General features: G+C 35.7%; 2 protein-coding genes across 7 annotated transcripts in view; both read right to left on the bottom strand.

Annotated features, from left to right (window-relative positions):
• Window positions 1-9,636, bottom strand: part of LOC125253248 (ly6/PLAUR domain-containing protein 2-like) — a 29,043-nt gene extending 19,407 nt beyond the window's left edge. Inside the window, exons 1-5 of one of the 6 annotated variants that reach the window (XR_007181389.1) lie at window positions 9,595-9,636; window positions 7,254-7,545; window positions 5,855-5,974; window positions 5,581-5,706; window positions 4,493-5,252 (exon numbers count right to left, since the gene is read on the bottom strand). Coding sequence is in view for 3 of the 6 variants with exons in the window: in XM_048167156.1 (XP_048023113.1) it covers window positions 5,185-5,252; window positions 5,581-5,706; window positions 5,855-5,974; window positions 6,049-6,100 (366 nt within the window). In the remaining 3 variants the exon portion in view is untranslated. Of the gene's footprint in view, window positions 1-4,492; window positions 5,253-5,580; window positions 5,707-5,854; window positions 5,975-6,048; window positions 6,528-6,631; window positions 7,231-7,253; window positions 7,724-9,594 lie in introns of those variants that run through there. The other 5 variants (XR_007181390.1, XM_048167157.1, XM_048167156.1 and 2 more) reach the window with 5 other exon arrangements.
• A 1,590-nt stretch (window positions 9,637-11,226) lies between these two features.
• On the bottom strand, window positions 11,227-13,085 carry LOC125253078 (urokinase plasminogen activator surface receptor-like). The gene is made up of 5 exons (XM_048166826.1): window positions 12,968-13,085; window positions 12,757-12,876; window positions 12,236-12,367; window positions 11,928-12,038; window positions 11,227-11,801 (listed from the first exon to the last, which is right to left on the bottom strand). Exons 1-5 carry the CDS (start codon window positions 13,014-13,016, stop codon window positions 11,614-11,616), a joined length of 600 nt encoding a protein of 199 aa, XP_048022783.1. The 5' UTR covers window positions 13,017-13,085; the 3' UTR covers window positions 11,227-11,613.
• Between the last annotated feature and the right edge of the window lie 518 nt (window positions 13,086-13,603).

Genomic DNA, 13,603 nt, shown 5'->3' with positions numbered 1-13,603 from the left:
ATAAACTATAGGAATTGTGAGATAAAAAGACATAATTACCTTTTTTATTTTCTATTCATGGCAGAAATAAGCTTTCATAGGTAAAAAAAAAAACAGAGATGCACAGTCCAGCACACATTCTTCCTCCTCTCATCCTCTTCTTCTCCCTTGTCCTGATCCAACTTCTCCTCTCCTCCTTCATCTATTCCTCTCCCTTACCCAGACTTTTTTTTTTTTTGCTTTTCTGTGTTGTTCTTCATCCACACTGAACAAATCCAATTCAAAAAGTCCTATACTGTGTGTAGAAATTGAATTCTTTCCTGTGTGATGGAAAGAAATTGAACACCTGACTATGACTATCCAACTGAGATTGGAATCTGCAATTTCTCAATATTTCAGTGATCTGCTAATTAAAAATGCTTATCAATTGTTTCAGTATTTATTTTTTTCAATACTGTTGAGCTGCTGTTGTTGCAAAAGTAGAGGTTTTATCCTATATTTAAAGATTGGAACATTATTAGGTCTTCATTTCTGACTTGCTGTGTTTAAGCATTTGCAAATAAGATGAGAAAGATCCATGATTTTGGTATGAGGTAAGCTTATATGAAAAGAAAATGTAAGCATTTTAGAAACGTGTTCATTGACTGCATTTTGTGTGAAAACGACATGATTTGTGTTCATGGTATGGCCACAACAGACGGATGTTCTGCTAAATGTGTTTAGACTTTTGAAAATGTGACGAAAGAATGGACAAAAGTATGTTAGCAATTGAAAAAAACTGTAAGTAGTAGTACAATATCTACAGTTAGTTGTATATGGCCAACACCTAAACAGGAATGAGATCAACCTGTTTAAACCTGTTTAGCCATAAGTTTCAATTTCTTGGAAATCATGGATGATCAGTCTTGAGACATTCTGAAACACAAAAATCTTCAATGTCCTAGAACACATCAGAGTGAGTAAAAGAAATAACTTAAAGACAGTATATTTTAAATAATTATGAATGAAGGCCGGTATCACTGATAATGGTACAGATGTCTCTATGAAACATTTTAAACATTAATTATAGACACTCAACATTACAGTATAACTAAAATCTATCAATTTCAACATTTATTAGGCTTTAAAAAATAACTTTTAATTTAAGTTAACTTAAAAAAATCTTCACACAAACCTGTTATAATAAATGTCATATTTACCTGTGGCCTTCCAACCTGTCTAACAGGTAGGAAATATTTATCAGACACTTTAGAGTCTTCACTGCATAAATTATAGATGAAATATAGATTAATCCTTATTAAAACTACAGTTACCTTTGTTCTTTGATTAACATTAACCAGCAACTGGTTTATTAGGCTGCTGTGACTTTAAGATCTGCTGCTGCCAAACATGACACGAATCTGATGCACATCTCATTTTCTCACAACTCTTGAAGTTCATTTAAGATGTTATTTAACTCATTTAAGACTTCTCTCATGAGGATATGTGACAAAATGGGCATTTTGACATAACACATCTGTGGTCATTTAGTCATTTGAGAGACAAAACAGTGGAGATGATAGTGGACTTTAGGAGAAACCCATCTGCACTCCCCCCACTCATAGATAGTGCAGTGGGACACTCGCATAGATTCCATTGCGAAGAAGTCCCAGCAGAGACTGTACTTCCTTCGCAGTCATCGAATGTGTCCTCTGCACTTCTATATCTGTCTGGTTCAGCTCAGCTACTACATTCAAACACGTCTGTCTAGCACGTTTAAATAAAAAATAATTGAAAAGTACACTGTAAAACTCAATAAGTTCAGAATAGTCAAAACATTTAAGTAAACTATCAAATTTTTTTAGTAAGTAAGTAGAACTTAAAATTTTTGTGACAAGTGGGACACAGCCGAGACCCTGGCATGCTGGGAATTAGAAATCTGCTGCATCTCAACTCAATCATATTAAGTTCATCTTGATACAATGAAATTTTTAGTTCACACAACTTTTTTCTATTAAGTACAATTAACTTTCATTATTATTTGAGTGAAACATACTCATTTCAATTAATTTCACTGTTCAGTTTTACAGTGTAGCGCAGTGGAATGGAAAAACACGTTCTAGTGATATGTAACATGCAAATACGTTTTGTAGTGACAAAACAATAAAAAAGTAAATTTTTCGTTGAGTCCTTGAATGTTGGTCTGAAGCATGTGTTGATGAAATTGATGAGAAAGCAAAAAATATGTGAATCAATTGTCTGTTTATTAATCAAAAGTTCTTAAATATCTTATAAGATCTCCTGTATTTTTTGTGTATATCATAGTATATCTCCTTCTTCTGCCTAACTGTTTTTAAGAGCAGGAAATCTTTTTGTTTTTTGAAATTTTGTAATTTATATTTGATGATCATCTACATTTTAAAAATATTACGTTTAATCAAATGACCTCAGTCAATCATTTGTCATTGCATGGGATTTTGCATGACAACAAACAGACATGAAATGAGGAATGAGTAATTGTTTCTTTTTTAGATACTTGTTTTGCAAGAGAAAAAATCTTTTGATCCCTGAATGTTTTCATCCCTGTTGTGCCCTGAATGCTAGTCAGTCACACAGTAGGACCAGTTGAAAAACTCATCATCTAAGCTGTTTTTTTCTTCCTTTTTTCATTTTAAATAAGAAAGCTTCCAAACTCAAACAAGCTTTAAAGCTTTTGCAATGGAAACATGGACTTGTAAATGTGTTTGGGTGTGTGCAATGTGTTTCTGTGGTTGTGTATCAGTGGAAAACAAACATGATCTTTGCATGTTAAATGCTAAATATTGTAAATATTTTGCAGCATTTAAGTTATCTTGTTATTCAATCTACAATGCGCACAAAATTACAAGTTGTGTTGTTGGATGAGTGAGTTTTTTGTGCAAATATCAGATGGAATGTATATTTTTGAAACAATAATCCACTGAAGTAGAGTTGAGTTTTTCCATTTATTATTTATAATCAATTTAAGGCTGAAAGAACCTCAGATACTTTGTTCTCCTGAGATATACAGACAATACAAACACATACAGGAATCTGTCTCCACACCCCATGCAGAGCGAAGATGCGGGAATAATTAAATAAAAATATTATGTTCTTTGTCAATGCAAGTGAATTTACAGTCATGTTTGGTATCATTTGAAATGTCTCACTGCGACTAGTACAATGGTCTCATTTCCAGAGAAATAGACTAAAGGGTAATACAATTTAGAGAGTTTAAAAATACTTTGCTATACTGTAGAGGGTGTGCCCTTTCCAATAGCCTAGTGTAGTTGTTACAGACACTCAAGCTTTCATAAGCGGTTGAACGTGTTTTTAAATTAAATATATAGAGAGACATCACTCTTGTATAGACTTGTTTATCTGCTGGGGAGTCTTCAGGATACAAGAATGACAATATATGGACTTAACTTCTGTAGACACACCCACTGTATGCCATAACAAGTCATAAATCATCACTTACCTACACAGAGTCTTCATGCAAATTGCCTTCTGCCCTCAATAAGGTGTAAAATCTGGGATCTTGATTAAAGCAAATAACAATTGTTAGTTCATGCCACCATTAGGAAGATGTTTTGTCTTGGTCTGGGTATTTAAAGAAATGTTGTAAAAGGCTCAGGGCATGCCCAAAATAAAATTATCAGAAAAAGTAATATTGGTCGGTTTATATCTGTAGAAGTGGCTATGAACTCTGTCTATAGATAGTGTTGCTTTATACAGGTGTACAGATCTATGGGAATTACATGTAGTTCTTTTAGAAAGAGCAAGCAATAGTGTTAGTCAATTACTTCTGCCTAGTGACCAAGACTAGCGAGTTTGTGGCTGTTGGATCCTCGTACACTGCTGGCGTGACACTCTGAGCGACATTGAAATCCCAATGAATGAATATAATTAAAGAGTTAAATAGAATACTCAAGTGTCTAGATTAATTATAAATTAAAAGGCCAATAATCAATTAACGCTCTAACCTAAATTTGAGGTTGTGATTAACTGGAGTCAGATAAAACTGGAATTAAATTACTTTGCGCACTGAAAAGACAGAACGCATGCAGGAAACTGTTAGCCACCCCTTTGGAAACCATTGTTTGGCTAGTTGGGTGGACCTTACACCAAACATAAACAAATATAAAATAAACAAAGTCTTGACTGGACTGAGGTTAGTTGCATAAACAAAGCAATTATGTTAAGAGTTCTTAATGACCAACTATGACCAGCAAGCAGTTAGTTAGGAGTAATCAGTCTTACTTTTCGGTATTAAATTAAATCAAAGTTTTTATGTATCTGACTTGTAAAAACATGCTTACAAGACTGATGTCTAACTTGTTGAAGCAGTTTATTCAACTGGTTCCTGGATTTGCATATAAGAAATATGAATCTCGCCAACAGCAGTTAAAGCAGAGAACAAAAAGTTTAACAAAGTTTATGCTATGATGTTTCTCAGCTGCAAATTCCAATATTATAACTATGCCGAATGCTAACTATTGTTTTCCTTAAGATTATTCTTTTGGTTCTTATTAGGCTTGTTTGAGATGAGTAAATTCTGTGCAGAACCGATCACCGTTGATCACCACAAGATGCATGCCGGTTAGAAATGTGTCCGAGGGTGGGCCGCCTTGCTCTGATGTCATGTCGACGTGTGTCAAAAAAGTCTCGCAACGGCGAGGCGGCCTCATAGGATTCTGCAGTTGAGCGGATATAAAGTGGCACCTTTTGAAAAAGTGTGTGTGGGTGGGGGTAGTTTTACCTACAGTCACCAAACTCAGTACATATATTGTTTTTGAAATTCAAAAAATGCAGACAGTTTCCTGTGATGTGTAGGTTTAGGGGTAGGGGTTGTGTAGGGGGATAGAATATACAGAGAAATAACTGAGAAAGATGTGTAAGACATACAGGTAAATATTTTATTACAGCAGTTTAGAACACTCTTTTTAAAACTGTAATGTTTTTCTTTAATTCTTTATTTCATTCTATAATAACTTTTATTTTATGCATAAGAAATGTATACATACATATAGTGCTGATGCAGTATTTTGTTTAAAATTCATTTAATAAAATACATACTTTTAGTTCCTTAAACCAAAGTACAGCAGAGCAACAAACAAGCTTTATTCAGTAAATTACATCAATTGTGTCTCATATTCAGTTTTTGTGCTGGTCTTCACTGTAGAATCTGAAGTCTTGAATCTGGACTCACTGAAACAGGAAGTAGAAGAGCAGAGGAGAGAAGAGCAGGAGGAAGCTTCCCTTAAACACTCCATCTAATCAAGATGATGAAGAAATTATTATTGATTAATACTACTACTAATAATAATAGTTATTAAAATAGCATGTTTATTGTTGATCAGTTTCCTCACATTTTTTTAAAAACAGTAAAAACTCTCAGAAAGCACTTGACTAATTCATACGCTTTTCATGCTGTTCAAGCTTTACACTATTTTTGACTAGTGATATTGTGCATCTTATGAACCATCACTTGCGTATTATTATTGTTTGTTTGAATTATTGAATGACTTGTATAAATCATTTCCTCGTTTTATGTTACTGTAGGTCAAATCAAACTGCACACAGTCAAATGAGGAACAATACCTGCTGCATTGCAAAGGTCAGTGTCACAGCAGCGGACTGAAACTGTCCCTCCAATTGCTATCTGTTTGGTCCCTGGTTCACATTGATTTGCACACCCTTTTGTTGTGAAGAACACCTTAGTGGAACCTGCAAAAAAAGACATAAACAGCCATATAATAAAATAATACAACAATTCCAAGATTTAGTGATGTGAACAGATCCACAAGTAAACTTTTTCTCCAGCAGTACTTTCACTTTCAGTAAATTATAACAGCAGATTTCACACTGGACTTACCAGCTGATTGTTCAAATAAACTGCTTTCACATTCAGAAAATCCAACTGGACATGTCTCCACTGTTGCTTTACAGGAACCCGTCGAAGCAGATGAACAAGAGTAACACTTGAGAGAATATCCTTAAAAACAGAGAGAGACATTCAGTGATCTCTGTGTACCAAATAATACATTCAATACTTGCTGTTTTTTGTACCTCCAGTGAGAAAAATGAAAAGAAGAACGACAGAGACTCGCAGATCCATCATGTGTCAGGAACAGACTATACAAGAATAATGTTTCAATTCCTTTTATGTCTGTTCAGAAAAGGGTAGGTTTGTTGAGGAACCATGTGTAGTTCACAAGGCTAGACAGTTAGCAAAATGAGTTTGAACCTTGCACATCAGCAAATTGGGGCCCAATTGTGACACCAAGTGTGTAGGTTTGATTTTGAAATTGGTAGGACATCCCCAAAAGCTGAGGATTAAGAAAACGAATGGGATAATGTATTAAGTTTTTTAGTCCATATTGACCTTAATATGCTAATTAATGAATTCTGTAATGTTACAGGTAATTAATAATGACTAGGAGGCAGAGAATCAACTTTACTCCGTTCATTAGTGCAATGCAATAGTCAATGTGAATGTGTCTACTGTCTCGTTCCTTGCTATTTGAAGAAGCCAAACACATGTCTAAGTTTGTCAAATAATATAAATGAACTGTTGGCATATTTGTTTTACATCAGTGTTGTCCAGTTTGTCCTGGTGGACATGGCACACAGCAATACTGTTAAGACTCACTTGTGCCACTGTTGTTCTGAGCCATGTTTTCAATCTCATAAGTCCTGAAACTTCTTTCAACCTCAGCTGATGAGACTGGGATGACTAAAAACAGCCTGAAAAGGGTTTCAACTTGACAAACAGACCTCTCACTTCAACAGACTAAGCCTCATCACTAAACATAACCCACACAGAAACCTGTGCATAACACTAGATTTAAATAGAAACATGATTTGGCAGATTTGTAAGACTTTTTAACTAGTGAGAACACAAAAAATAGCAGGATGTCATGATCTTTAACCTTAAGTGCCTATATAAGGTAACTATAAGTATAAAAAAACTCATTCTGTATGATTTATAAGCTTGTTTCCTCATGGGAGCTCAGTGTGCATTCAGGCTGAAGTCCCCACCGGGATAGAAAAACACAGTGTCACGGTCACCAGCTCTGTCACACTCATTTCCCATCATCCCTCCTTCTACTCACTCTCAGCAATCACCCAGTCACGATCACCATCTAATTACTGATCACCACCAGCTGTCACCCATCACCATCTGCACCAGTTCAAAGAACTCACCACACAAACACACACCTTGTCTAGTCTCATCTAAGACCCACCTGATGTTCTCATGGATTGTTACTCACCTGAAGTCTCATTACTTGTTGTTTGTTTCCTCACCCAAGTCTCCTATCTCCAAGTCCCCGATCTCCAGCCTCCAGCTCCGTGTGTTTGTCCTACAAAGAAAGAAAATATTTATGATATATTCATCAGTGACTGAAAACGTATGTGTGTGTGGCAACTCACCTGTCGGTTATTCTCCTGCTGCATTGTCAATACAAACCAGTTCATCCATCTCCATTTCAATATCTGCTGTCTTCAATAAAGCTTTAATTCTACTTACCATCTCTCTAGTCTGTATCCTGACACACACTCTCACTTTAGGGCCAAGCATTAATAAAAAGATAACACCATCTTTCAATCATAAAGTCATAAAAAATACCAGATAATAGATACTAAAATATAGGGGTGTGACGAGATCTCGTGTCACGAAAAGTAGTCTCGTGATGTTGCCATGACAGAGTGTTAGGATGACTAGGAAAGAATATGCCACCGCTACGTTTACATTACGCCTCCACTATCGTTTTGCTTTGTATTTAACAAAAAACATTTAATTAAGTTGGTTAACGGTCGCTGCCGCTCCATATTTACCAAAGACTATAGAATAACACAAGACGTGTCACTCGTATTGTTTTGAATGGGAGAAAGTGTAACGCGCAATATGGCGGAATAAGTCCCGCCTTCTAAAGCCAAGAGCCAATCGCCGACTGGTAAAGTCATCGCGTCACTTCAGCGGCCGTTAGAATCACCGGTTTCTATAGAAACAGTCAGACGCGCGCCTCCGAAGAGACGCGTATTTAGGTCTGCGCATGCGCATTAGCTTGATCCAGCCTGAAAAAATACAGTTTTTTTGTCATGATTCGAGCGTTTACAAACTAAATGTATGAGTTGGTTGTTGTTAGAATTCATTGATGATTTCAAATATGAAATTTAATAGTAAGGTTGGCGAACAGTTTTGGAGAATCTGATGTTTCCCCATTCAAAGAGATAGGAGCTGCATGATGCCCAGGATGCCCGAGAGGCGTTTCAAAGATGGCCGCCGAGTGAAATGACTTGTCTTAAAGGGACTTTGATATTTACAGAGTTACGCGCGATCGTGAAAGTGAAAGTAAACAAGCGAGCATTCAAACGCGATTTCAATACCCGCATTTTGAGAGCGGCTCCCTGATGAGTACAAATATCTCTCAATATGAAAGCTATTTTAGGCTGGGCAGTGTAGTTGTAACCATCTCTTAGCTCTGTATTAAAGAAAAATTGGTTTTATTTGCACTTTGAATATTGACAGAGTGCGATTATGGTTGCACTTATTGTAAAGTGTTACCATAAAAATGAATAACATTTTTCTCTTAATCTTATTAAGCACAAACAATAAGGTTTCATTTGTTAACATTAGTTAATGCACTGTGAACTATCATGAACTAACAATGAATTACTATTTTTATCAACTAACATAAACAATGATTAATAAATACTGTAGCAAATATATTGCTCATTGTTAGTTGATGTTGGTTAATACATTAATGTTAATAAATGAGACCTTATTGTAAAGTGTTACCATTTTTATTTATACTGTTTTTATTTCTATGATCAGTTTGTGAAAAGGAGTTCAGTTAGGTCTAAAGTTGTAGAAGCTCATAAGTCATGTACAGCAAGGTCTGAAGAGAATGAAATCATACAGAAGAGAAGTCAGTCAGTTGAGTTAATGGCAAAACCTTTTACAGTGCTTGAATATTGTCTTTTACTGCATATGATAATTCATACTCAGAAAGTAGAACTGAAATGACATTGATTACAAGATGATTAGTTAAAACATTTCAAATACACCTGCAGAATATTTTTTCTAGTCACGTATTTTGCCATCTTGTCTCGTCTCGTGAACTCAATCTTGAGTCTCGTCTCGTCTCGTCTCGTGAGATACCTGTCTCGTCACACCCCTACTAAAATATAATACAATGTTCTGTCATGACAACTCTCGGAATGTTTGGCATGGTAATGTATGACATAAAGATAATAGGTATATAATGGGTATGACAATGTTGCATGTTTATGTTTGGTCTTGACAGAATAGATCTGATACGCTGCTGCTGCTGCAGAGCAAGTGCAAGACTTGGGATGGTCTATGTATCCCTGCCTCTGCTGAATTATTTTTATTCCCGGTGGAGATTAAACAGCCGAGGTCCCAGAAGCTAAAGAGTGACAAGCACGCACAGCTTTTGCAAAGCGAATCTATCAATGGTCAGCTAAACAAATGTATTTAAACACACAATACACCATATCCCTGGATAACGTTTGATTCATTATGTTTGTGTTGTTTACATTATATGCACTTACGCACCGACTGCCGACATTTAATGCAGTTTTACTCACCACCTGCGGTTCCGACTCATGACCGGGATCATTACTGCTGTGACCGCTCCATCTTTCAGTTTCAAACGATCTGTAAATCCAGTGTGAAACTGGGTCTTGTTTATGAAACCATAAGCACCGATCCTGAGGGCTCGAGCTGCCACGGAAAAACACAAGATATTCTCCATTCATTTAATAAAACTAATAAATTAATTAAACTAATAAAAAAGTTACTGCAACTATCATACACGGCTTTATCCTTTATTTTGCTATTTCATGCATTCTGACTTATTTACTCTGTTAAAGAGTTGGATTCTCTTGCTAAACATGGCCAAAGTTGGATGTATGACAGAGTATTTCTGTGCCAAATAAGCTCCTTCAGATTTCCCACGTTTCAGAGAGTTTTTTTTGAGTATGGCCCTGTATTATGGTCCGGAAGAGCGCGCACACACATCGACCAGAGCGAGAGCGAGAGTATGCCAATCAACAAGGAATACAAGGAATTCACACTTTATTACGTAATACAGGATCATACTCAAAAAAAAAAAAAACTCTCTGAAACATGTGGGAAATCTGAAGGAGCATATAATACTCCGTCATACGTCCGGCTTGTGTTTTGAAACTTTGGCCATGTTTAGCAAGAGAATCCAACTCTTTAACAGTGTAAATAAGTCAGAATGCATGAAATAGCATTATACCCTCCCTTTAAAATTATTAATAGAGCACAAGCTATCAAATTGCTATTCATTGTCAGCAGGGCTTGACATTAACACCCGCCAGCCCGCCAAATGCGGGTAGATTTCAGCTGTGGCGGGTAAAACAGCCACTCCCACTTTCCACTTTGGCGGGTTGAATATAATTTCAGCCTACAGCCAAATGCAATGCCAAGAAATATCACAAAATTACAATTAAATTACAATTCTTTATCGATTAACTTGCAGTTAGTGAAGGCGGGATCGGCGGAATCGCACTGAATGACACACAAAAGAAGCGCTCTGTCGCGCGCGCGATCAGTTCTCCTTGCGCCTGAATACACACACACATAGATGTCAAAATGTCCATCATGTGGAGTATCTCGCGTGAATACAGTCGGTTATGGCTTAAGTGGACGTAAACAGGTGGGTATGGATATGTGTCAGTATATTAGGACATGCATTCAGCAGCCCAATTAAATCATTAATGTTAATCAAACAACAAAAGATGTTAAATATCTGAAAAAAAGATTTTTTTTTAAATGTACTATTGTTTTTGTAATTCGCTTCTTTGTTCTTTTATATAGCCTAGCAAAAAATATCTTTTTCTCATATTAATTTCTCATATTAGCCTATGCTCATATTGCCTACCCCTTGCCCACCTGTGCATACCAGCTGATATACAATGTAGTCTTAATTTAGGAGGTCAATCTGCATTTGTAAGTTTGAAAGGGTTTTAAATCTTCTAAATCAATTAAAATTACTCAAAATCAAGTAATTTTAGCATGCCAAAGTCAACTTTAATCATATAAAATGTAATTTCCCAACAGTAAAATTGTGGCCAGTGAAAATGCTGAGTGGCTAGTAACTTTGGAAAACCACTAGCCACAGTTGCTGGTGAGCAAAAAAGTTAATGTAAAGCCCTGATTGTCAGATATAATAATCAACACTTAAAACTGAGTAGTACACAGAACATTTTTTATTGCATAATGTGCATGAGGTGAAATGACAGACAAAAGTATTTGTAAAATGTTATCATCATATCTGATTATTTCTCCTGTTGCTTTTGTGATCTGTAACTGAACAGGAAAATCCTGATATTGAGAACGCAATTATTGTTTTACAAATTCTTGAAAAACTAAACAGATGATTTTCTTTTAGTTATTTGAATAAATAAATAATGGTCATATTTTTTTTCTTCTGAAAGATAAATAGATTTTTGTTATTGCAGTCCTAATATAATTTATTTCATAAAATATCTAGTATACTTTTCAGTTTATCACATTAGATTCTTTATATATATATTTATACTGCATATGTCTGATTGTAGAATGAAGAGCTGCTGGATTCAGTGCAGCAGGAAGTAGGAGAGCAGAGAACAGCAGAGGAACAGGAAGCTCTGGGAGACACTCGGAGCACCGTTACACATGTTCCCCTCACAACATGAGATGCCATCAACACCAAACAATGATGCAAAATCACAGATGGATTTAGAGGCACAGCCTTTTACAACAATTGACTGGCCTCCAGAAGCCTCTGATGAAAAGAAAGAAAACAGAGGTTGATTCAGTGTATAAGGTTGTAAAAGTGATCTGTATCAAACGCTTAAAGTGAAAGAGAAATTCAATTAATGATGATCTTCTTCTTTTTCCAGATTCTCACCTGTTGCTTTAACACAGCGATCTTCAGTCCCTGAACAGCTCATTATGTTTAAGCAGCTGTTCCCATCACAAGAGAAACATTTCTTTCCATTGGGAACGTTAGTGCTGGGATCTACACAAGTAAACAAGTGTTCTTTTATTTTCTGTACAAAATATAGTATCTAATGAAACACTCCTTTAGAGGCTCCACTCAGTCAATTCCTGACAGAAAAACAACCCTGCTTTTTTTCTTGATTGAATTTCATATGGAAGTAAAATGAGAGTTGACTTTAAATAAGTTATTTTCACATGGTCATTGAAATACAATACCTGAATTATCTTTGGCATTACACAGGTCTGTGTTGCAGCAGGATGTAGTCATCTTTAAAATATTCAAGTTCATGGACACATTTAGACAGCCAGGAGCACAACTCTTAACACTCACTTTAGAATGAATGTCACCTAAAAAACATAAATGATAGAGTTCAACTTCACAACTTCATATTTTGGTGGGAAATGTACTTAAAAATGTCAAAGTAGAAAGCAGAAAGCAACAGTGCATTAAAAACAAGCACATAATCTCACAGCTGCAAAGCAAAAGAGATAAATGTAAATGTAGCATTTTTCTTATTTCTAACAATTTTGTTAATACAAACTGTATTAATAGAAAAGTGAGAAATAAATTACAGAAATTAAATACAAAACTTAAATAGCAGGAACATTCTTTGAAAGAATGAATTTGTAAATTCCACCAGGAAAACGAGTAGCTGTTCTGTTGCAGCACCAGTAAATTAAAGGCATCTCCATCGATGAAATTTACAGTAAATTTCAATAAACCACACTGGACTTACCAACTTGTGTCATAGCTGTTGTACTCAAGCACTGAGAAGATCCAACGGGACATGTTTCTATCGTTTGATTTGCACAAGAACCCATCGGATCATTGCACTCATAACATCTCAGAGAGTGTCCTTTAGGAATAAAACAGTGACAGTGAGACAGTGAGAGAGATTGGTGATCTGTATTTGTAGCCGTAACAATTTAAGCTATTTGTCTCTGTACCTGCAGTGAAAAGAATGAAGAGAAGAAAAACTGAGATTTGCAGATCCATCTTTGATCAGGAGGAGAATGAAATAACGTGCCTCTTACAGTGCTTATTTTATATCTTATCAAAAGGGGAGGGTCTTCATGAGAAAATGACAGTTTGATGACAGAAATAACATTGGAATAAATAGGTCTACTTAAGCCAATTTGACAAGACAGTATAAACTAATAGCCAAAAAAAGACAAGATGTTATAAAATGACAGAGCTGATCACACACTGAATCTACTCTGCAATGTGAAGAATTGGATTTTTTAAAGGGCCTGATCTCTGGACACAGAACTGATAGAGATACTTCTTTTTGTATGTATTTTACAAATATACCACAGACTACACTAGAAAAAAATACAATGTAATGATAGTTATTATTTCCTTTTGAACAGATAGGCTACTATCAGAACAACAGAAGGCCTACTCTACCAGAAGAGAGACATGCTGGATTGGAAAAATATGGGTATGTGCCCTCGTTTTTGAGAACTATCCCTTTACACACAAACTGATGCTCAAAAGTTCAGAACCAACAGCACCATTTATGTTTTAGATTATGATGTACGTCTTTACAATCTAGGGCCGTCGTTTATAAAATGTTGCACAGA

This window comes from Megalobrama amblycephala, linkage group LG18 (genome assembly GCF_018812025.1).
Source record: "Megalobrama amblycephala isolate DHTTF-2021 linkage group LG18, ASM1881202v1, whole genome shotgun sequence".
Lineage (NCBI taxonomy): Eukaryota > Metazoa > Chordata > Actinopteri > Cypriniformes > Xenocyprididae > Megalobrama > Megalobrama amblycephala.
Note: the sequence above shows the minus strand (reverse complement) of the source record. Positions and strands in the feature narration are given on the sequence as shown.